The sequence below is a fragment of the Haliaeetus leucocephalus genome, unplaced genomic scaffold (assembly GCF_000737465.1).
Source record: "Haliaeetus leucocephalus isolate CR32 unplaced genomic scaffold, Haliaeetus_leucocephalus-4.0 Scaffold175, whole genome shotgun sequence".
Classification (NCBI taxonomy): domain Eukaryota; kingdom Metazoa; phylum Chordata; class Aves; order Accipitriformes; family Accipitridae; genus Haliaeetus; species Haliaeetus leucocephalus.
In genome coordinates this window covers 435,774-459,110 of record NW_010972611.1, presented here as the reverse complement: position 1 = coordinate 459,110, position 23,337 = coordinate 435,774, and the positions used below count along the sequence as shown (strand labels likewise).

Genomic DNA, 23,337 nt, shown 5'->3' with positions numbered 1-23,337 from the left:
CTGCATAAAAGTTGTCAGTAAAGCTTCTTGGGCAGACCCATCTTTGAGAAAAAACATCCTTGCGTGTGTGGCGATCTGATGCTCCCCTGTCTGAGGTGGTTCCTTGGGTGATACCCTCAATACCATCAACTTAAATAAAAGGAAGTTATGGGAGTGTTTGATGGTGTGGTCTCCCACACAGCCACTGTGCTTTAGTGTTTGAGGTCTGGTCTTGTATCCTCCCTAAAGCAGGATGAATCTTGAAATTGTGTTTGCATTGTTCTGTCTTTCAGTTCGGGGCCAGGAGAATGGACTAGATGGTGGTAAGAGTGGAGGATCTTCTGGAAGAGGCACAGAAAGAGGGAGGCGGGGACGTGGCCGAGGCCGAGGTACACATGGGGTTTTGAGGTCAGAGGGGGTGGGAGGAAAAAAATTACATCAGCGTATCTATCTCCTCCATGAGATTTGAAAGCCTCTTTTGTGGAGGAATTGCCAAACTGAAAATTAAGCACTTGATTTTTCTGTTCTTATGCTTACACTTAGTGCCTACATGTTGCTTCCCCATCTTAAGTGTGCTAGAAACAGTATCTCATTCTTACATCCCATCCATGAAGTTGGAAAAAAATAGGGCTTTAGAAGTGGGAAGTTGAAACTAAGGTGACTATTTGGCAGGTGGGCCAATTGCTTGTTAGCAACAGAATGCGGATCCTCCTCGTTCTTGCACATGGGTCTCTGAGCACCATTGCTGTGAAAATGCTTGGCTTGGTTTTTAAATACTCAGTGGCAGAAATTCATTTTTCCACAAAATTTGTGCTGCTTGGGAATTGTTGCTGAGGGCATACACTGCAGAAATCAGAACCTGGTGTCTGGTACTTATGGTTTGTGCCAGCAGGAGACCTCATCTGAGCCTGGAATCATGCATTGTTGATTATACTGCCAGCCAGCTGAGGTCATTCCCATACATATAAAGATGCTGCTGGAAGTCCCATCAACTCAGGAAGATCCTCACCACTTTCATATTCTGGGCATCAGAACTCCATATGTTGTTCAAATGTTTCTTTTCCTGGTGATGCAGAGCCAAGAGAGATGCTCAGCAGTGCGTGTGTGTATATTTTATAGGTGGCTCTGGAAGGCGAGGGGGAAGATTTTCTGCCCAAGGCATGGGGTAAGTTTCACTGGTGCAAACCACTGCAAAAATTAAAAGTCTTTGTGCACGAATAGTACTGTTTGTGTCATTTTTGTTCTGTTTTTCCTTTTTTTGTTAATAAAGCCAAAACTGCATCATGCTAACTTAAATCTGGAATGGCTGGTGTCACTCAGGCATACCTCTGCTGAGTCTTTTGAGACTCTTTGAGATGTGTTATGGTCTGAATAAAACCAGTTGCTTTGAAAATGCTTAGGGAGAGGGAGTAAAAATTTCCATCCTTATATTTCTTACAGAACTTTCAACCCAGCTGACTATGCTGAGCCAGCCGGCACGGATGAGAACTACGGGAATAGCAACAACAACACATGGAACAACACTGGCAGTTTTGAGCCAGATGATGGCACAAGTAAGTGGTCTTCATGCGCATTTGCTGTTTTCTATTTAGAGGGTAAGTGGATTTTGTGTCCATCCAGTTGCACCGAGGAGGTTCTGGGTAGGTTTTTGGCTCAGGGATGGAGGAATGGGTTGTTGGCTCAGAGATGGATTTCAGTGACCCTGTTTCTTTGCACCTGGAGGTGCCTTTGCATCAGTTAGGGTGACCACATTGGAAACTGGGAGCTGGATGATTGTTCTGGTCTGAGCTTGTGCGTGCTGTTGCCCAACAGAGGCATGGTAACAGTTGCCTCCTCTTGTTTTCCAGTAGAAACCATGCTGCCTCTTTGGAAGAGTCTTTTTTATAAACTGTAGCGTGTTAAACACATTCAAGTTCTCTCAATATTTGGTGCATCCTCCAGAGAACATCACTTGGAGTTCAGATGTCTTGCTCTTGGTATGGGGAGCATTCAGTCTTTCATGGTCATCTTGCTCAAACTGCTGTAGAATGAGACCTTATTACAGAAAGCTCACTGAAAAGAAGTCTTCATTGCTTCCTTGTTGAAGCAAACGTTTTCTTCACTGGGCAGTTCGTGAATACTGATCTGCCCTTGCATGTTCTCTTGCATTGGAAAAATGGTACTTTTTTTTTTGTTTCAAGTATGCACACTATTGTAAGACACAAGTGAACTCAGATTTTGCAGTGTGATAACTGGACAGAGTCACAAGGGACAATCCTTAATCGTAAGTAGTCTATTTGTGTGGGTTTTTTAAGAGTGGTTGTGGGGCGTTTTTTTGTGGAGCAATCTTGCACCACTGTGAAGTCAAACCATTTTTCCCTGATTTTTGAGCATTCAAGTAAATACCGCGTCTTGGTTATAAGAAGCATTCACAACAGTATTAATGTTGCTTTAGGCCACTTCCATATTTCTTGTATTTGCTGAAAAACTGATAGCTTTGGTAAGAGAGAGATAAAGTACTGTAAACTGTGACACCTTTTCCTATGCGTTGTTAGTGCAAGGGTTATTTGGTTGGTTTGTGTTCTAGTGTGTTTTTGTTTGGGGGTTTTCTGTTTGTTTGTTTTTTGTTTTTTTCTAAAAAACAGCTGTTTTGAAAGGGGAAAAATAAGCATGGCTTTGTAAAACACTAGCAGATTGATCATCTTGCTGACTGAGAAATGGAGTTTTAAATACTGGAGAGAGTAGTGTAGGCATGTGTTGAGGGCAGTGGGTACACTTGTCTCTGGAGGAAAAAGGGATGGGAGTGGATGAGCTCTGTGTGCTGGAAGCTTAACTGCCTAGTCTGAACAGGCTTGTGTGTTTGGGTTTGGTTTTTTTTTCTGTGTTGGTGTTTTGTAGAATTGTGGAACAAAGTGGTTTAGAGTGGTTGGGAGGAATTAAAGATTTTTCTGATGGAACAACTCAAATCTGCTCTAGTACTACAACACAGCTGTAAAGTTTATCATGCAACTATGCTGTTCACCTGTTTCATGTGTGGTCGTTTTGTTTCCATTTTAGTAGCTGCAGGTGTCTCTTTAAATTAACAATATCCACAGGTACAATGTGACTGGTGTACATGGGGGCAGTGAAACTTGCCTTCACTTCTTTAAATCAAAATTTCACTGGTTGTCTTTCTTTTCTTCTTTTTTTTGTTTTTTTTTTTTTGTTTTGTTTTGTTTTTGTGTTGTTTTTTTTTTTGTTTCAGGACTTGATTTCATTGGGGGTGAGGGGTCAAATTATCCCCGAAAATTTGACACTGCTCCTGGTACGAAACATCCAGGTGCATTAACTACCCCGGATACCTTTACTTTATAGCTTTTTAAAAAAAAACAAACCTGAAATATCTGTGGATGTGTCATTCTTCTCTCTCTTAATTTGTTAATTTTAATGACTATTTTACACTTGTTCTGACTGTGCTTTTACTAATGCTGACACCTTGAATGTAAATTGGGAGAGGTTAACCCAAATTCTTGTGGATTATGTAAATTTTAACTTCAGCCACTGCTTCTCAGCACCCAGAGCAGCTCTGTGTCCACAGCACTGATGACAGAGTCTCCCATCCAAGGGCAGGAACTGCGAGGCAGCTTAGTTGTATTCTGCTTGTCTCACATCCAGAAAGCTGTGACTTGCTGTTGTCCCTGTGCCATTTCCCTGGTGTGGCAGTTCAGTTCTGCAGCGATTACTTCACTGGCCTCGCCGCTATGTTTCTGCTTAGGGTCAAAACACTGCTGCAAGGGGAATTAGTCTTGCTAAGCTGTCTCAGTGCTTTGCCTCTGCTTACGGTTACCTCTTGATGCGCTTGATGGCTGCTTTGGCATGCTCTTGCTGCCTGGCTGCTCTTCTTCACCTGAGCAGACCTGCCCTGCAGTTGAAGATGACGGTGGATTTTGAGATGACCGGGGTGCTTGATGGCAAAGCTGCTCAGTGCCTGGCCACTTTATTTCCTGCTCTTACACCTTTATGCCTTATGAAGCCAAGAGACACCCATGAGATGATCCAGTTTGTCTTATATCTACTGAATCCCACTGGTGTCCATAACGACGTCAAAATTGTGTTTTACTAATGTCTTCATCTAACCTGAGGTCTGGAAGTCAAGGCAAAGGGTCCTTCTGGAGGAACTTGCCACTTTGCTCTTGAAGGTTAGGACAGGAGGAGGAGTGTTGAGGCTGTAGAGTCTCTTTTGCAGGGGCCCAGAAGCAGACATACTTGGAGTGCTTCTGTTGCTTTGGAGCATCTCCTGGTTCTCATCTCTGGGTTAATCTTTAACTCTCGCAGGCAGCACAAGGCCTCTGCTCCAGTGCTGCCATTGTGTTTTTGCCACACTTTGGCTTTGTTTGGATTAACATTCCTTTGAGGTGCAGACTGGGGGGATTTGGGTCTGTCACCCTTCCAGGCTGGTGCATGGAACATGTATCCAGTCATTGAGATAGTGGCAGACTATCTGATGAGCTGTGGGAGGAGCAAGCTGGTTGCTCATCTCCCAGTTTAAAATTAAAATATAGTGTATTGGGGAGGTAAAAAAAAAAATAATCTTGGAAGACACAATGGGATTTTTTTCTTCAGCACATTCATATTTGCAAATGCCTATTGACTTTTATTTTTTTTCCCCTTTTCCTGGTTTGAGGAGCTAAAGACCAGTGGCCCTTTGAAGGGCTTTCTTAAAGGAGAGAGGAGGGATTGTCATTCGGAAGACAACACTTCTGAAATGGTGATAGAAGTCTCAGGGCATTACTTGCATTGCAGCTCTTTCCTTTGGAAGAGCTTGATGGAGAGCGATACACTCGTTTTCTTTTAAAAAAACTAAACACGCTGTGCTGGTTAGGAAGCTTTCTGGAGCATTTCTGGCAAATGCCTGGCTGTACATTAATAGGTCTTTGGTTTTCCATTTGTCCCTTCATGTGTAAGGAGCACAAAGCCATGCTGAATAGGTGTCCATTACTCAAGAAGTAGACTTGCCAGGAATGCCCCATCAATGGCTGCTCTTCATCTGCAGGATTTCCTTCTGCTTTTTGTGCTGCTTTGCTTTTCTTCTCATTTCCCCCAAGTGAGCAAGACTAAGAGAGCCCTGTGCAGTGCTCCTACGTGCACAAACTCTTCTTGGGGCAACTCACCTGGCTTCCTGCTTTCCCCTGCTAACTGCCCAACTCACCCAAGCACCTCCAGCTCCCACTTCATCTCTTGAGTAAGGGTTGAGCTGGTAGAATCTTTATGATCTATGAAAATCTGGAAAGGAGCCTTCCTGCTACTGCTGTGAGGGCACCAAAAAAATCTAAGGAATGATGGAATCTGGGTTTTTAAACCCCAGATGTGTTTTGCATTGAATGTGTTGAACTCCTCCTGATGCTTCTGCCTGGGGAGGAAGGGGTAGTGTGCCTTGAGACTCCTGGTACTCAGGGAAGTTATGTTGTTTTAGTATCTGTATTTCTAACATGAATATTAAAAAAACCCAATAATAATAATCCAGGAACGCTTCTTGAATTGGCTCAACTTGTCAAGCAAAACAAAACACCCAACAAAATAACAATGAAAAAAGAATAATTAATGGATAATATACTTATTTCATGCACTAATTCCCCCACTTCTAGACAAGCAGTTGTTTAGATATTTTGGCCTGATAATTGAATTGTGTATGGGAATATCTGCTCTCTTCTTCCCCTCAAATTCTCAGCGAGCCTGATTGTGTCCTGCAGAAGAATCCACAATGTTCTCATTCCCTATGTGCTGTGGTTTTATGCTGTAAAAGGCTTTCAGCTTATAAAAGGGCTGATGCCAACTTGTTCCGTCCTTGTAAATGTCTCCAAGGTTAACTCTGGCTATGTCGGGTTTTGTTCACCTGGTTTGCATGGGCTGAAAACAAGCTGTACAAAACAGAGCTGCTTTTATGTTCTGAGGTTTTGGGGATGTAAAAAGCTCCTGCTTTCCCCCCACACCAAATTTTAAGTTGTCTAATGAATTCAGAAGTCACCACATAATATTCAAAGTACTGATGCTAAACTGTGATGGATGGAACAAGTTGAAGATGTGGCCAGCCAAAACTTCTCTTTCCAGTAATTTTGCTCTCATACAAATTGTGCTGTGCTGGATTGTGGCTGAAATCTTGTGCTTTTCTCCCTGATGTTTTAAGCTACTCACTTTGAGCATATCTCTGAAATTGGTCACAGAAAATGCAGGAATTGCTTAGTCCCTTAAATTTTCCTTTCTGATTCCCATTTTTGCCTATGCACAGGGGGTCCTGGTGCAGTGAGGTTTCACCATTTGGTGAGGGCGGGGGGTGCTGTGAGAGGAAGACAAACCATATGAATGGTTCAGCTGTCCCTGGGTTTTATAGAAACTTATGGTTTAACTGGGTGGTGAGGTCCTGCACAAGAGCTGGTGGGAAGCCCCCGAAGGAGGTGCTCTGTCCAAGCTGCTGGGGTAACACTAACTGCTCATGGGCGCAGAAACTTGCAGCTACTGCAATACAAGGGGAAATGAGGAATGTAGCACAAGGAGGCTGGGCACGATGCCAGGGCTTCCTTGCCAAGCTCAGCTTCCCTGTTTGGTGTTGGGGGGTGTGCATTGCCATAGCTGCCAGCCCAGTGGTCCCTCTCTTTCAGCCTATCCTGCCCAAGCAAGGCTGAGGTGATCCCATCATGGTACCTTGCCCATGAATCATGGGTTGGGGTCAACTGCTTTAACTTGTCTGGTTGGCAAATAGAAATCCTCTTGGCTGCTTGCAAAGCTCCCCAGTGCTTCCCTGGCTCTTGGAGGTAGAGCTTTGATGCACACTTAACTTCTCTACCTGTTGTTATCTTGTAGGTGCATGGAGGGCCGCAACAGAAGAATGGGGCACAGAGGACTGGAATGAAGATGTAGGTACTCGCCAAACACCTCTCCTCCATGTGTCCGCTGGCAGGCTGCTGTCCTGTTTGTACACACACAGCTATGAGAGGATCGCAAAACCTATCCTCTGCAAACTATGGGCATAGCCCAAGCCAGGCTCCCAATTCTAGGAGCTATGATGAATAAGTAAACATTGCTGTTTCTAAAGTACATGTGTAGTAGAGCTTGTCATAGAAGCCCAAGACAGGAAGGGATCTCCGAGGGCATCGAGTCTGGTCCTCTCATTTCCTGCAACTGCATGATTTAATTTTTCCATAAACTGGCCTGACTCCACACAAGATTCTTGCTCTGCTCCTCTGGTGGAATGGCGGTTTGGGAAGGTTTGCCTTTGATCCACACCACGTGCCACGGAGGAGGCAGCAGTGGTTTCGTACATGAGTCACGTGCCTCTGCTGGTCCTTGTGATTTGGATTGAACAGAAACTCTTGGCTTTACCTTCTGACTTGCTCTTTGGCATGTCCCGTGGCTTTTTGTTCTCTGCCTGGTGTGTCCTTCAGGGGAGAATGGATGCTGTTATCCCCTGCTTTTAATGCCTGTGTATCAGTTTCTTCTGAAATGGGCTTCAGTCCCTCTCTGAATCAAGGGAGAACTTCTGTTCTTGCAAATGGGAGCAGGGTTGGGCTTTTTTAGTATCATTGTTAGTTTTGCATGCTCATTTTTGCTAAGCCTACAGAATGGGCATGAAGGGAAAGCTTCTGCGTTCCAGGCACTGTCTGAAGGAAGCACTCCTGCTGTGTTTGGAGATGCAAGCAGCTTCTCTATCTGTTCAGTCAGGTCTCTGCTTGAAGAGAGCCTTTGATAGCCTTTCTTGCCTTCAGTGCGTGTGATATGCTCCCGGGGTTCCTGATTCTGTTTTTAAATTCTTGCAGTTTAGTTGCTGGCAGCTCCTTAGTCTGGAATAAAAGCTGTTCACATTCAGATATGTTCTGGGCTAAATCACAGGTGGTCATTAAACCTCCCCTTCATTCATTTTTGAGCAATGTTATTTTCCCTTCCATAGTTGAAGTAGGTCTGTTGGTCTCTGGTCAGGTCATCCAGGTGAAGCTAGGATCATTGGAAGCTTAACTATGTGTCTCAAGCTTTTTTTCTCTGACTTCTCTAGCAATGCTTGCGTGTACCTGTGCAGTGGGTTTTGCAGATCAGTGCTGCATACCATCAATTCAGAGCACCTGTCTTAAGACCCTAGCAGCCCTAGTGGATTTGTGGACTATGGGAGATTTGTAGAAGGATTTGGTTTTTTTTTTCCACTGGTAGGTGAGGTGATTTGTGCACTTGCCTGAGAACAAACAAATGAATTAAAAGCTGATTCTGATGGGAGCCAAATGTTAGAGGAGTTTAAGTCTAAACACTTGAATTTCTTGAATCTTTCTGTGGCTGTTTGTCTCAAACGTTTGTGTGTTTTACTTGGAGTACTGAGGGGCTGTTCTCACTTTTGGATTATTTTTCCCTTTTTTTTAATCTTTCAGCTGTCTGAGACAAAGATCTTCACCGCCTCTAATGTGTCTTCAGTGCCTCTGCCTGCCGAGAATGTGACAATCACAGCTGGACAGAGGTGAGAGCCCATGGCAATGCTGTTTATGTGGGAAAAGTGGTACACAAGTCCCAGAGCAATTTGCCATCTCAGACTAAATCTTGCCAGCTAGCTAAAATGCAGCAGCTCTGAATAAGATGAGATGGATTTAAATGGAAAAGTTGAGTTAGGAGTTTCCGGTCCTCATCCTGGATTAGAGTTTTCCTAGGCTCTGCTGCTGGTTCTTCAGATTTGGGGGCATTTTGCTGTGTTAAATTAATGGAAGACATGCTTTAAAATAGAAGGCCATGCAGGATCTTGCTTGGTCTGTGTCCTTTTGAAGTTGGTACTGGCAGTTGTGAGTTAATGTTCTGCAGATTCATTCAATTTATAAAGTAAAAGCTATAAATTGTGAGGCTGGACGTAGAATACCACTGGAAATGAGGGGTGTGACAGACCTCATGTTAACTTCAGTGGGTTATCTTCTTTCTTTATCCAGAATTGATCTTGCAGTCCTGCTAGGAAAGACGCCCTCTTCTATGGAGAATGAGTCAACAAACCTGGAGTCATCACAGGCTCCTTCTCTGGCCCAGCCACTGGTGTTCAGCAATTCCAAGCAAAGTGCTATATCCCAGCCTGCCTCTGGTAACTCCTTCTCTCACCACAGCATGGTAAGGAAATACCAGTCTCTGCCAGCGTTCGGGTTTTAGCAGGTGTTGGTTTCCCTGACATTCTCTGTCTGCTTTTGGGCAATATGGGAAATACAGTTCTGACACCTGCTTGCTTCTTGTGGGTGGCAAAGTCCTCTGCTTGGATGATTTGCCAGTCTGCTCTAAATCTAAAGGCATGAAGTCCATTGCTTAATTAGAAATAACTGGAATAATTCTTCCCCTGTTGCCCTTGTCAGACTTGCAACACTTGCTTCTTTCTTGCTCAGAGGAAAGAAAAAACTTGCAGTCCAGGGCTTGCATATTCAACCATTTGAGAAGTGGAACTTGTTGGGAGTTTGGTGTGGGATGAAATGCTGGCATTTACTGATACGTGAAGGAAGGAGGCACTGAATCTGAATCAGGGATGTGCACAGACCTGGGCAGATGCTTCTTTGTGGAACTTCAGTAAAAGAAATAAAAATTGTGCATTTAATGGTGAGATAGTTCAGGAAGGATTTCAAAACCACCTTAACTGTAAAGCCAAGTTCTTCTGATGGTTGTCTTTTTTTTAGTGCAACTGAATGAATGTGAACAATTTAGTACATTTTTAAAGATCCTATCTATTAACTTCTTTTGTAAGCCTCCATGACACTGTAAAATGCCATGGGTTGGGCAACAGATAAGTGTACTTGCACTAACATGTGAGGCTGTGAGAGAAGTATGAGCTCTCCTTGCCAGCAGTGTCTCTGTGCATCTGGAGCTCAAGAGTGTTAAGCTGAGGCACCCAGCGAGAAGCAGCAGGGTACAGTGCATTCAGGCTTATGTTAAGAGATGCATCTGTCCTCTGAGCCAAGTTCCAAGCCAAGGGAGATGTTGACTTTGTTATTTCATTGCTGAAATTGCAGGTGAGCATGCTGGGGAAAGGGTTTGGAGATGTTGGGGAGGCCAAAGGCAGCAGTACCACAGGTTCTCAGTTCCTGGAGCAGTTCAAGACAGCCCAGGCTCTGGCTCAGCTGGCTGCTCAGCACACCCAGCCTGGTGGGAGCACCACTGCTTCTTCTTGGGACATGGGATCCACTACGCAGACCTCGTCTCTTGTGCAGTATGGTAAGGAAAAGCAGCATGGCTCCCCAAAGGGAAGCGCGTTCTCCCAGAACCGCAGAAATGCGCCACAAGCAGCGGTGTGAGGGATTCAGTGCAGGGCCAGATCACAAGTTGTGCTGGAGCAATTAATCGTGTGTGCAAGTTTGAGAGTAAAATGTAATAGTGCATGTGAGTCTTCCCTTGTTCCTTTTATACTTAGAGCTGTTGAATCCATCTGCCTCCTGGTCATTCCAGTCAGCTTCAGGGCCAGGGATTTGGTGTTCCCGAGACCCTTATAGTGTGCAGAACTACTTCCTGGTGTAAAGCCGTGTAGCAGAGAAGGGGTCTGAAAGTGGGCACCTCTGGAAAATAGTTCCTGAATACCAACATTTGTCAGTCTTATCGCGCTGCTGACCTGATGTTATGTTTTAAAGGAATGCGATTCTGGTGACTGTTAAATACCAAGTAGTAACTCTACCTCTGGGCTGGCATGAGGGAATAAACAGTGATTAAGAGAGGCTTCTGCTTTTCAGATGAGGTGCTGAGCCCTGCTGTGGTTTCCCTTGCTATAGGGAAATGGCTCTGGTTCAAATCTAAGTGGAAGAAAAATCGAGCCCTGTCCTAGCAACAGTCAGTGTTGGCAGCTCCTGATCTCCACAGAGGAGAGTCAGAGAGAATAGGATTTGGTTTTTAATAAGCTGTGGTAAGGCTTAGGCGAAGGAGGAGGGTGGTGCAGTTGTGCAAAGATGTGAGGATGGGCAGCCCTGAGCAGCGGTGTTGCTTGGAGGATACCCAGTACTTGCAGGGGAAAGAGCAGGCAATGAAATGCAGCAGTGTTGGCAGAGAGGGGGAAGGAAGCAGCATCAGGCCTGTGTAGGACTCTGACATGCAGTGCCTCCACACAAGGGACTCTGAAGTCCAGCCTTCCTTGGAGGATGGAGGACTTCTGCAAGCTTGCTTTGTCCTGTAGAGGTGGTGGAAGGAGCTGAGGGCAGAAGGGTTTAAAAGGCTCGGTGTTGATGGTGGTGAGAGTGCAAGGCTGGGGGTGGAGATGCTGGGGTTCTCTGCTCTCTGATTTTAATGGGAGGAGGAGTCGTAGTGTGAAATTATTTTATTTTTCTTGATGCTTAGAAGTGTCAGAACTTGTTTTAGTTTGAAGGAAACAAATCCTGCTAATTCAACTCTGTCTCTCCTGGTAGATCTCAAGAACCCAACAGACTCTTCTGTTCATAGTCCCTTCACCAAGCGTCAGGCCTTCACATCGACTTCAACCATGATAGAAGTGTTCATGCAGGAGAAACAACCTGTGGTGACTGCCTCCACAACCGTGCCGGCACCCCCTTCCTCACCGCTGCCCAGCAAAACCAATCCTGTTCCCCAGATGTCCCCAGGGTCCTCGGACAACCAGTCCTCCAGTCCCCAGCCAGCACAGCAGAAGCTGAAGCAGCAAAAGAAAAAAGCATCGTTAACATCAAAGGTGCGGATCGATGGTGGGGAAGGAGGCATGGTATTGTGTTAGAGCTGCAGAAAAATCCATTTGGGCTGGTGAGGGAAGGGCTGGGCTTGGCCTTCCTGCTCTTAGCATTGGGTGTTTGTGGGGGTGACAGAAACGCTTGCCTGCCTGGGTTGAACAGTGTAATTCAGAGTATGGAAGCCTGTAACTACCGTCACGTGCTGGGAAATGTGGATACTAAAGTCATTTTCTGTGCTGATCCCAGGGAGTGGTTGACCCTTTCTGTTGTTCCTCCCTTGCAGATTCCTGCGCTTGCAGTGGAAATGCCTGGCTCAGCAGATATCTCAGGGCTAAACCTGCAGTTTGGGGCATTACAGTTTGGTTCGGAGCCTGTTCTTGCGGAGTACGAATCGACGCCCACAACAAGCACCGCTGTTAGCCAATCTCAAAGCAGCCTGTACACCAGCACGGCTAGGTGAGGACCAGGTGTGAGGAAGGGAACAGTTAATCTGAGCGGGTAGCTTTGGAAGGTAGCTGGTCCTGTGGACTTTAGTTATCCTGCATACTAGTAGACCCTTTCTGACTGTGCCATGGTCACAAAGGGGGGACAACGTATGCAACAGCAAAGTGTAAGTTGCCAGCAGACTCATTCAGGCAGCTCTATGACTGACTGGGCCTGTGGTACTTATACAGAAAACATATGTTTCCTGCTGCTGTTTAAACTGTTGCTGGAAACACAGGAGGGGAATCCCCAGTGCAACTGCCTCTTGTCCTTGGTGAACAGATTCTGTGTGCTTTGTCCTGCTTTTTGCCTGGCAAACTGGGATGCGGTGGAGTAGGTGTATCTACGATCATGATGCCTTGCCAAAGTGAAGTGTTTCTGTCTTCTGTCGGGCTGACCCTTAGTATCTGGCCAGTCCCTTGAGTGCTGGGACCTGAGCAGTGGCAGCTCATGAAATGTCACCTGGAACACAGCAGTGTGTTAGGCAAGGCTGCAGCTAGGTGCCAGCATCCTCCTGTGGTTGGGCTAGCCCTTGTCCGGGTATGTTTCTCTGCTTGGTTTGCTTGGCTGCTTTGTGTGGTGCCTTTATGCTGATGCTTGGGGCTCTTTATTTTGAAGACTTGAAACGAAGAGCCTACAGTCTGGGTCAGCAGCTTAGAGCAGGGCTGTTTTGGAGGAAAACGTAAACTTTTTTTTATTTTATTTTTTTTTCCCCTTTGTAGTGAATCTTCATCCACAATTTCGTCCAATCAAAGCCAGGAGTCTGGTTACCAGAGCGGCACAATACAGACAGCAACGTTTACCTCCCAGAACAGCACTCAGGGACCACTGTATGAACAGAGATCCACCCAGACGAGGCGATACCCAAATTCAATCTCTTCCTCGCCCCAGAAAGATCTGACCCAGGCCAAGGTAGGGAAATAGCTTTGCTCACCCTTTGTGCTGAGTAAGCATAGCATATGAAGCACTGTCTCGGGGGAAGCTAAGTGGTTTATCAAGTGTTTCTGTGATCCTCCAGCCTCACCATGTGGCTTGCAGACTCTCGTGAGAGCTTTCTTCTCGCTGCTACTAGAGTCCTTAGGTCCATTACTTACCTGGGGCTGGGCCAGTGGGGTTAACAGCAGTTAAGTTGATTGCAGGCCGTGTCATGTCATGCATAATTACCCTGCTGCAGAGTGGCATTCAGGCTAAGGATTTAGTTTTGTCTTAAGGATTCAATTCTTGCATGTTGCACACAAGTTCAGTAACATCAATTTTGGCTAACGAACTTGGGTTGAGGATGTTGAGCCAGTCTAACTACCAGCAGCAGAGAAACTTCTTGTACTGCTTTCTCAAATATGTGCTTGGGGGTCATGCTGGCACAGGGCTAGTTGAGCTTGGGACTGACCCTGCCACAGTCTGGTGATACGTGTTGGTAGCATGCCTTTTTTTTCACAACTGAGGGAGTGTGGGAGGGGGCTGACACTAGATCTGCCTCTGGAAACAAGCAGCTGCAATGCCCAGTACTCTTTTTCTCTTCTTCCTCAGAATGGTTTCAGTTCTGTGCAACCCACGCCATTACAAACCACACAGGCTGTTGAAGGTAAGAGTCTGTCAGTGCAGTGGGTGTCCTCAGTCCCTTGTACTGCTCGTATTCTTTGCTTTGGATGAAAAGCTTTACCTGCGCTAGAAGAAAGTCCTTTCCCTGCTGGGCTAATTGCTGCCACTCAGGTTATTTGCTTGCCTTGAAATGTTCAGCTTTCTGCTGATGGATACATGAGATCCTTGATGAGTCACTCCCTGATGACAGTAATTTACTCTGATTTGTTTGTGAAAGGCACCTCATCTGTAGGTCTTGAACCTCTTTGCAGAGCTGATAGTGGTGTTGGGGTGAATTCAGACACAGAACACAATCACACTGTCACAAGTGTGTAACTGGTTGGCAGCAGTGAGGGAAGCCCCAGATCTCCCTGCTCCTCTGTCTGAGCTTTTGTTGATCCTCACCACTGAATTGCCCTCCAGGAGCTTCTAGTAGCTGTCCCTAACCCAAAGCTTTTGTTTGCAGGTGCTACAGGCCCGGCAGTGAAATCCGATTCCCCCTCTGCTCCCAGTATCACGCCTCTCAATGATGGGGTATCTGCCTCGTCCTTGCTGACGACAGCCAGCCAACACTCGACAGCTCTGAGCAGCCTGAGCCACAGTGAGGAACTCCCTAGTACGACCACCACCCAACTCAGCAGGTGAGCAAGTGTGGTGGATGGATTTCTAGAGAAGCAGAACTAGAAGCCGGGATCTATAGTAGACATCAAAGTCTGTCTCATGCAGTGGGGAAGACTGAGATGACTCATCCTATCTGAGCAGATGGGGAATGGGAACTGCCCTGGTGCTACCAGTGGTGGCTCTCGCATCTTGGTTTGACAACCTTTTATTCCTCCTTCCGCAGTACATTACCCACCCAGCAGAACAGTCTGTCCTCATCCACATCCTCTGGGCGAACGTCAACCTCAACTCTTCTGGTGAGTCTAGGTGTGCTCTAGTGCTTCTGCAGCAGAATAAATCTCCCTGCTGCAAATGCAGTGTTCAGCCCTGCTTCTTCCAGCAGACAGACGTGTTGGGACACAGCCGCACAAGAGGCTTGGAAGCATTAGGGGTTGGCTGCTATCAGGACTTTGGACTTAAGCCAGATGCAAAGCAGGTTTCTTTGTAGCCTGCAGCAGCTGAGTTCATTGCAGGCTCTTGGGAACGGCCGGGTGCAGACAGAGCCGTGCAATATTTTATGTAGACACTGTCCTGCAATATTTCTGCACTCAATTACATCTGCCTGGTCCCCTAACTCTCTTCCCTTCCTTCCTTAGCACACAAGTGTGGAGAGTGAAGCAAGCCTCCATTCTTCTGCTAGCACTTTCTCCACCTCCTCCAGCACAGTGTCAGCCGCCCCACCAGTCGTAAGTGCTTCATCCAGTCTCAGCAGTGTCAGCAGCCTGGGCCTCAGCCTCAGTAGTAACTCCACGGTGACAGCCTCAACTCGCAGCTCCGTTGCAACAACATCAGGTACTTTCCTGGGTACTGCTAAACAGGAGGAGGGTGTGGGGGCTAAGAGAGACAGCTCCTGCTGTTTGCTTCACTGTGAATCTTTTGCTTTCTTTTCCTTTTTCAGGAAAAGCCCCTCCCAATCTCCCTCCTGGAGTCCCACCGTTGTTGCCTAATCCGTACATCATGGCTCCAGGCTTGCTACATGCCTATCCGGTGAGTAGGATGACTGGCTCTTTGCAGTCATGTTATGCCAGTAGATCACTCCTAGCTCTGTCTTCAGCTAGCAAGAAGGAAGGTAGTATAGTAGAGAAACCAAAAACCGTAACATTGGCTCAGTAGGACTGCATTGGATGGGAAGAGTTTGGACCTGCTGTTTTCCATAAAACAGTAGCAGAGGAAATCCATGTGCCCGTGGGGGTAAATGTCTGTAATTCTGGTCACCCCAGAGCAGATCCTGTCTGCCTGTTCTCTACAGCTTCCCCAGCCTTTGGGGAGCAACAGCCCTTGGTCAGAGCACAGCTTATGGAAGTGTGGAGCTATATTAGCAACATGGTATGACAAAGGCCAGTCAGAACAAGGGTGGCTACTGCCACAAAGTCTAGGGGTGTGTCACAGCCCTCTTCTGAAGGTGAGGACAGATTTCAGTGTTGGAATAATTTCTAGAGGAAAATCGTCAAGTGCGTTTGTAGTCTGGAACAGCAGTGCTACACGTTGGTGCTCAGTCTTCATTTGAGCAGCTCATAAACACTGCTGGCACTGTCAGTCTTACAGTAGTGAATGCTGGCTGCCCTTACCTAGGTAATTGTGTAGCCTCTGATTGTCTGCTTCTGGCTTTCTCTCACATTTATCTAAATGTTTAATCTAAATTAGGTAAGTGTCTTTACCTAGTCTGTGTCCCTAACATTATCTCCTGCTCTTTTTCTAGCCACAGGTGTATGGATATGATGACTTGCAAATGCTCCAGACGAGATTCCCTTTGGTGAGTACTGAAGACTGACATGGATCCACCACATCCATTGATCTAACAGCTCGCTGTTGCTGCATGCTTTGGGTGTACAGACAGGTCAGGCTGTGAGGTAGTCCTGAAGTGCTGGCAAAACAGGGTGCTAAATGGGTGCATCTCTCTGTGGCAGTAGTGAGGAGTTAATCTTGTGCTCCTTTGCACTTGGGGAGTTAGGAGCACTAGTTATTCAGACAGCGGTATCAATGGTGGGGCTAGGGAATGTGAGAGCTACAGCAGTCAGAGCTGTTTTGCCTGACAGTGGTGTGATGAGCTGCTGTAGATACTTGCCTCTGATCCTTGAAAGAGGCAGTGACTAAATACTTCATGAGAATGGGCTTTATTTAGGAATACTATGTGTCCCTTGTGAAGTGGAGGGGAAGGTCCAGGCAGTTTAAGGATTGCATACCAGTAGACCTTATCTGGTTCTTCCAATAGCCAGATGAGGGGGATGGTGCATGCTACAAAAACCTGGGATTGCTGTAGGCTGTGATCAGCCTCGATGTGGCTGATTGAACTGCAATGCTCCCAACATATCCAGCAGCTGCAGTCCAGAAATTCTTCTTTTCCAAAAGATACTGCTTTGCGTCTTTGGACAGAGCTCATAAAACTTCTTCTCCTTTTGTTTTTATTCTTCAGGATTACTACAGCATCCCATTCCCTACACCCACCACCCCGCTGACTGGAAGAGATGGCAGCCTGAGCAGCAATCCGTACTCTGGTAGGGAAAAAGACTGCTCTGATTGCATATCCCATCAGGTGTTCATGCTGCTCCTTACTAGTTTCCTGTGCCATTGTCCGCTGGAGCTATGTCTGCACCAGCCTCCTGCACTGGCTTTGGTCTAGAGCACGTTTCAGCAGCTAAATTCTTGACGTCTTTTTGATCATCTGGTCATGTCAAGGCATGTTACCAGGAAGATGTGGACAAGTAGGATTTAATGCGGCAGTTGGAAAGGGAGTGAGGAAGGGCTGAAGTAATCTGTGGGGTGTAAAACTGGGGAACTGCTTTTCAGGTCGTGGTGAGACAGGGGTTAAGCAGTGCTTCTCAAGCCCTTAGAGTAAAAATGCAAACACAAAATCTGGAGAAATTAAGGGCTTTTCTTAATCTATGCGACAGTCTCATGGAGGAAGAAAACAGGGTGTTTAGGACCTGTCAAAATCAAACCAAATGCTCAGTGGGTGGCTGATCTCACTGACCTTGGTAGGTGCTCTTAATCACACTGCTGATTTGCAGTGGGCAGTAGTTGTGCTGAGCTTTCATGTGCTTTAAGAATTGTTGCACTTTGTGGATCGCTCTTTTTCCAGCACCACTTCTCCCCTGCTACAGCAGGAGCTTTTTTGTGCGGAAGTGCTTTTGCCTGGCATACTGAGCCTGAAATCCCAAGCTTAGAGTGCAGCACTGCTGCATGCGTAGTTTGCCAAGTTAACATCGGTGATAATTGTTTGCGTCTATCCTGGACTCACTTGTGAGCTGGGGCAGCACTGTGAAATTCACTGGCTTACTGTGTGAGCTCTGAATAGGGAGCCTGTTTGCATGGAAGAGCAAAGCAGGTGCTCATAAAGAGCAGCAAAGGGAGCTTCCCCGAGCCCTGCAGCCAAGCCCTTGCACAGTGCCCAGACTGGGAAGAGAGAAGGCGATATTTCTGAGTACTCTCTGTGGGCTGCTGGGCCTCTGCAGCAGCGTTTGATTTGGTGCTGCCAGCAAGAGAGAGGGACATGTGTGAGCCCTGCTGTAAAAAGAGGCCATTCACACATCCTCAACTGGAAGAGATTTGACTCTCCTCTTCAATGAGCTGTTTGCTGGTAGGACAGGGCCCCCAGGCTGCTGCCCTGGGCTCAGGTCTGGCGCTGGAGAGAGTTGAGTTGTGTTCAGGCCTGCTGCTGATGCATGGAGGGAGCTTGGGGAGAGCTCTGTCATCTGGGCTCTGTTGCTGTGAAGGCAGCCAGCGGCATGTTTATCCAGTGCTGGATCGAACGCTGACATCAGGTAGTGCAGCACTGTAGCTTAGCTGCTGGGGGGTTTCCCTTCCCCTCTGAAGTCCTCCTCTCAGGGATGAGAAGAGCAATTAACAGCTTAGCCTTATCAGTGTTCAAGGGTCTGAGGGCTTGTGAGGGCTGTAGTTCTTAGTAGCTGTAGTAGGGGTGTTGGTCAAGTCACTGTTGATCAAAAGGCTGGGTCACCTTTGGGCTGAGCTAGAATGTGCCAGGATTTGACACTTATGTTCTTCAGTCTCCTTTCATCTCCTGTATTCCAGGTGACTTAACAAAATTTGGCCGAGGTGATGCCTCTTCTCCTGCTCCTGCAACGACTTTGGCCCAGCCTCAGCAGAGCCAGACCCAGACTCACCACACCACGCAGCAGACGTTCCTGAACCCAGCGCTGCCTCCTGGCTACAGTTACACCAGTCTGCCGTACTACACAGGGGTACCAGGGCTCCCCAGCACCTTCCAATACGGGCCCGCCGTGTTCCCTGTGAGTTTCCCAGAGGCAGGGCTTGGGATTCGGGCAGGAGGGTGTCCCAGTTTCAGCTGGGGATAGAGTTAATTGTCTTCCTAGTAGCTGGTACAGTGCTATGTTTTGAGTTCAGTGTGTGAAGAATGTTGATAACACTGATGTTTTCAGTTGTTGCTCAGTAGTGTTTAGTCTAAAGTCAAGGATTTTTCAGCTTCTCAATCCCAGCCAGCGAGAAAGCTGGAGGGGCACAAGAAGTTGGCACAGGACAGAGCCAGGGCAGCTGACCCAAACTGGCCAACGGGGTATTCCATACCATGTGATGTCACATCTAATATATAAACCAGGGAGAGTGGGGGCAGGGGGAATTGCTGCTCGGGGACTAACTGGGTGTCGATCGGCGGGTGGTGAGCAATTGCACTGTGCATCATTTGTACATTCCAATCCTTTTATCATTACTGTTGTCATTTTATTAGTGTTATCATTATCATTAGTAGTTTCTTCTTTTCTGTTCTATTAAACCGTTCTTATCTCAACCCACGAGTTTTACTTCTTTTCCTGATTTTCTCCCCCATCCCACTGGGTGGGGGGGAGTGAGTGAGCGGCTGTGTGGTGCTTAGTTGCTGGCTGGGGTTAAACCACGACAGAGGGCAAGGCAGCAAAGCCTCTCCTCACTCTGCTTCTCTCCTTTCTGTAGGTTGCTCCTACCTCTTCCAAGCAGCATGGTGTGAATGTCAGTGTCAACGCATCAGCAACCCCTTTTCAGCAGCCCAGCGGCTATGGCTCTCATGGATACAGCACTGGTAAGAGATCCAACAGAGCATCTTTCTCAGCAGCAGTTACTGACAGTGGCAGGGCTCGTTCACAATCTCACTGGCTGTGTAAAGGGACTGCTCTCTTCCTGCCTCCAGCAGTAAGGGAGGAGAATGGCCATGGTGCAACTTGCAGGTCATTTGATTCTCCTTAGAAAGGCCCAGGCTTGTTCTGTATCCATGTCTGGAGCAGGTTTGAGGAGTACAGAGCAATTCATGGCCTTCCTCTGTGCCCAGCAGCTGGATGGCTGGGGCCTTGGACTCATGTCAGAGAGCTTAAGCTGCTGAATTGTTTGGGTTTTGGTTGGTTTTTTGGTTGGTTTGTTGGTTGATTTTTTTTTTTACAGTCTCTGTCATCAATAGAACAATAATTATTCCAGATTTGAGCCTGGGAACTTGTTTGACTCCTGTATTTGGCAAATGCATGCTTTCTAGAGAAGTGTCCTTCTTGATTCAAAGATGCAACAAGGTCATGAACCTGCCACATGTCTTGGTACTGGGTTTCACTGGTTAGTGTCTGGCTCATCTAAAAAGGGCCTGCATTTGGGTTCCTCTTCCAGCTTTTAAATTCCTGTTGTGCCTTTTTTTCACTACATTAGAGCCCTTCAAGACACTATTTTCTCTTTGCAAAGATACTAAAGCTCTGTACCAGGCCACCTGTTACTGAGTCTTTCAAACCTTTTTAATTTCAACACTTTTTCTGGGCCTTAAATGTTTTCTGAGAGTTTCCTCTGTACCACCAGCTTTTTGGAAACTGCCAGCATCAAATGCAGGTTGTGTGCCAGTGTTGCCAGTCGTTGCACCAACCATCCCAGCCCACAGCCGAGTTGCCTGTTCTGCATCTAAGGAGCTCTCAGGCCATTCTTGCTACTGCATCATGCTGGGAGTTTATCTTGTCTGTCTGCTGCATTCTCCCTGCTCTTCTCAGAGTTGCTATTTTGTGGGCTCTTCAAGAATGTGCATTTCTCTGGGTGGCAACAGGCCCCTAAATTTGTTTCTGGAGGTATTCAGAAACTGCTTGTGTCCAGAGCAGAAGAACTTATATTTGTACAGGCACTTTGCAGCTTAGCCTTGCCAAGACCCTGCTCCCTAGGATGATGTCTGTCTCCAAACCTCACCTGGCTACCAGGCCACTAGAGCTCTCCACCTCCTGTTGCTGGCATTGGCAGCAGGAGCTACTGCTGCTACCACTGGCTGCTGTCTAATGCTCACTTGCCTTTCCTTCTCCCCAGGTGTATCCGTGACATCCAGTAATACAGGAGTGCCAGACATCTCGGGCTCTGTCTACTCCAAAACTCAGGTTAGTGTCTGATGTGTGCTCCAGGAAAGCGCCGCTTTGCTGGGGAGCGGAAGCCCAGCTCTGAGACAGCCTCCCTGGGCAATGAAGTCTCTTCCCCTTGGAGCAGCCAGCCAGGGAGAAGGGAATTGCTCAGCCTTTCCCAACTTTGAGCAATTCCAAGCCCAGAAAGAGCCGCAGGCAGAGACTCTGTCTGTTCTCTGCACTATGCACTGACTCCCAGGCCCAGGACTTGTAGAGCTGGGAAAGGGGCACACTGCCAGCCAGGGGCAGGGGAGCACTGCCCAGGTCCCAGCCCTTACTCCGCCATTGGCGTCTTCTCCTCAGCAATCCTTCGAGAAGCAGGGATTTCACACTGGAACCCCAGCAGCCTCCTTCAATCTGCCTTCAGCGCTGGGCAGCGGCGGCCCCATCAACCCTGCAACGGCAGCGGCATACCCCCCCACTCCTTTCATGCACATCCTGACCCCGCATCAGCAGCCCCACTCGCAGATCCTCCACCACCACCTGCAGCAGGATGGGCAGGTAAGCAACCCCCCAGCCCCCTGGCCCTTGCTGGGGTATCTCCTAGGGCTCTTGCTCCACCCCACCCCAGCCCCCCTCTCCCTCCCTCCCTCACGCCCTGCGGCGGACACACGCGGTGACACGCACATGCTCACACCTGCACATACACACAGGGCCGATAAGAGGATGAGGTGAGGAAGGCCCGGGGTGCACTCCACTGGGGGGTACTCGGCACAGCCCCCTTGCTGCCGGGCTGTACCAGGTACGGTCGGGTAGTGCCCCTTCACGCAGACATGCCTGGTACGCCCTGACCTCCCCCTTCCTCGGAGTGGTGGCTCCGCAGGCCGGCAGCGAAGGGGTTACTCGCCACAGCCATGACCCCACCGTAGCTTTCAGGTCTAACCTTGGATTTCTATTGTCATAGTTTGTCCCTTTATTTTACATATCCTGGTACTGCAACAGCTTCCATATTTGCAGATGATACTGTGCTGCCAACGCCAGCAGGAAGACCAGGTAATGAACCTCTCTGATAATGCATTGCACTTGCCCTGGGGTCTCCCCCTGCCCCTAAGGCCCCCCAGGCTCATGTAGCCCTTTCCTTCTCCCCCTGTGGCCCCGCCAGGCGAGGAGAGAGGCCCTCAGTCAGTTTGTGCACACATACACACCCGCGCGCACAGACACACACTCCCCTGCTCGAACCCTTCCCTCCCTTTTCCCCCCTCCCTGTTGGGCAGCAGCCCCTGCAGAGCTGCCAGGGCCTTTGCTGCCTGTGGTCCTGGCATGGTGCTGGTCTGGAGGAAGGTGCAGAGCGGAGGGGAGGGTCCTGTGGCTGCTGGGGCAGCAGATGGCATGGCACGAGGGCCACTGGCCAGCTGCTTGGTGCAGGAGGCAGCTGGTGCCCTGGTGCCGGTGGCCCCAGAGAGCTTGTGCTCGGCTGAGGCGGGTCAGCGAGCGCCAAGGAGCCGTAGCCCGCAGTGCCTGTGGTCTGGACCCGTCCTGTGGGGGACGGCAGTGCCTGTGGCTGAGCAGCCCGAGGCACGCCAGCATCGCCCTGCGGAGCAGGCTGGGGTTGGGACCCCAGAGACAGCGGCACCGGTTCCCCCACAATAACTCCCTGCTTCTCCTTCTCGCCCCCCGCCCCCTTCCTGCAGGGTGGCTCTGGGCAGCGCAGCCAAGGCAGCTCCATCCCCCAGAAATCCCAGGCCAACAAGTCTGCCTACAACAGCTACAGCTGGGGCGCCAACTGAGGCCGGGGTGGCCCTCGCCCACCACTTGCTTCCAGAAGAGAATCCCACCGAACCTGACGCCGAAGGATCCCGGGGAGGAGAGCGCCCTGCCACGGGGCAGCGTCCGGGCCCCGCAGCCCCTGGGCAGGGCAGGCCAGCAGGCGGCTCTGCGTTGTCTGTCTTCAGCCATCTTTCCTGTTGTATGTAATATAGAATTTGTATTTTTCTTTTTTTTTTTCTCCTCCCTGCCCCCTGCATTCAGATTCTGAACCGTTTGCCGTAGGGGCCTTTTTTGGTTTTTACTCCTTTCTCCCCTCTCCCACTACCTCCTGCTGCCCCAGAACCTCTCGGATCCAAAGGAGTGGAAGCTGCGAGTCGCCTACAGCAAACCCCCTTATTATTAGGAATAAGAACAGTAATTGATATGAACAGCATTGTAAGATGAATTAGTTGAAGTGGTTTTTTGTACCGTGTTCTAAATTTAATGGATAAATGTGTCTTGTATATAAAAACAAAAACCCCATGCCGTCCTGTAGTTCTCTCATTTCCTCGCCCACCCTCTGCTGCTCTCTGCCACCGGCCCAGAGGAGCCCTGGAGGGCACCCCCCAATTTTACATTCTCCATCTGCGCCCCCTCCCTCCCTGCGGGCCCCGAGCGCAGGTCCTGCCCCTCCTTGCACGCTGTAAGTATCTTCTGCTTCTGCTTTTGAGGGTTTTTTTGGTCTTTTTTTTTTTTCTATGCAGTCCAGATCTTGTATTTTTCAGTTTGAACTGGTCACTTCAACTGAAGCCCCCGTGCGGGTGATTTACTAAAGAGAATAAAGATCACAAAGTGATGTGTGTATTTTTTAATACCTACCTTCTCAGCCTGGTTCCGTATTTTTGGTGCAGGATGTGGAAGGCCCTGGGGCAAGGGTAAAGGTTGCAGCTCTACCCACTCCTCCCCAGCTTTTGATT

At 48.2% G+C, this 23,337-nt stretch overlaps 1 protein-coding gene across 14 annotated transcripts in view; it reads left to right on the top strand.

Moving 5' to 3' along the window:
* Positions 1-22,903, top strand: part of UBAP2L (ubiquitin associated protein 2-like) — a 30,741-nt gene extending 7,838 nt beyond the window's left edge. For 5 of the 14 annotated variants that reach the window (XM_010564038.1, XM_010564043.1, XM_010564040.1 and 2 more), the window contains exons 6-29: positions 273-368; positions 1,099-1,144; positions 1,420-1,532; positions 3,203-3,277; positions 6,796-6,848; positions 8,346-8,431; positions 8,889-9,060; positions 9,945-10,146; positions 11,322-11,599; positions 11,878-12,050; positions 12,800-12,989; positions 13,605-13,659; positions 14,122-14,296; positions 14,500-14,572; positions 14,912-15,107; positions 15,214-15,302; positions 16,015-16,068; positions 16,729-16,810; positions 18,345-18,562; positions 19,239-19,344; positions 20,586-20,653; positions 20,978-21,175; positions 21,617-21,667; positions 22,306-22,620. In XM_010564038.1, the coding sequence (XP_010562340.1) occupies positions 273-368; positions 1,099-1,144; positions 1,420-1,532; positions 3,203-3,277; positions 6,796-6,848; positions 8,346-8,431; positions 8,889-9,060; positions 9,945-10,146; positions 11,322-11,599; positions 11,878-12,050; positions 12,800-12,989; positions 13,605-13,659; positions 14,122-14,296; positions 14,500-14,572; positions 14,912-15,107; positions 15,214-15,302; positions 16,015-16,068; positions 16,729-16,810; positions 18,345-18,562; positions 19,239-19,344; positions 20,586-20,653; positions 20,978-21,175; positions 21,617-21,667; positions 22,306-22,401 (2,945 nt within the window). In that variant the 3' untranslated portion in view covers positions 22,402-22,620. Of the gene's footprint in view, positions 1-272; positions 369-1,098; positions 1,145-1,419; positions 1,533-3,202; positions 3,278-6,795; positions 6,849-8,345; positions 8,432-8,888; positions 9,061-9,944; positions 10,147-11,321; positions 11,600-11,877; positions 12,051-12,799; positions 12,990-13,604; positions 13,660-14,121; positions 14,297-14,499; positions 14,573-14,911; positions 15,108-15,213; positions 15,303-16,014; positions 16,069-16,728; positions 16,811-18,344; positions 18,563-19,238; positions 19,345-20,585; positions 20,654-20,977; positions 21,176-21,578; positions 21,668-22,305 lie in introns of all 14 variants that reach the window. The other 9 variants (XM_010564049.1, XM_010564045.1, XM_010564042.1 and 6 more) reach the window with 5 other exon arrangements.
* Positions 22,904-23,337: the final 434 nt, after the last annotated feature.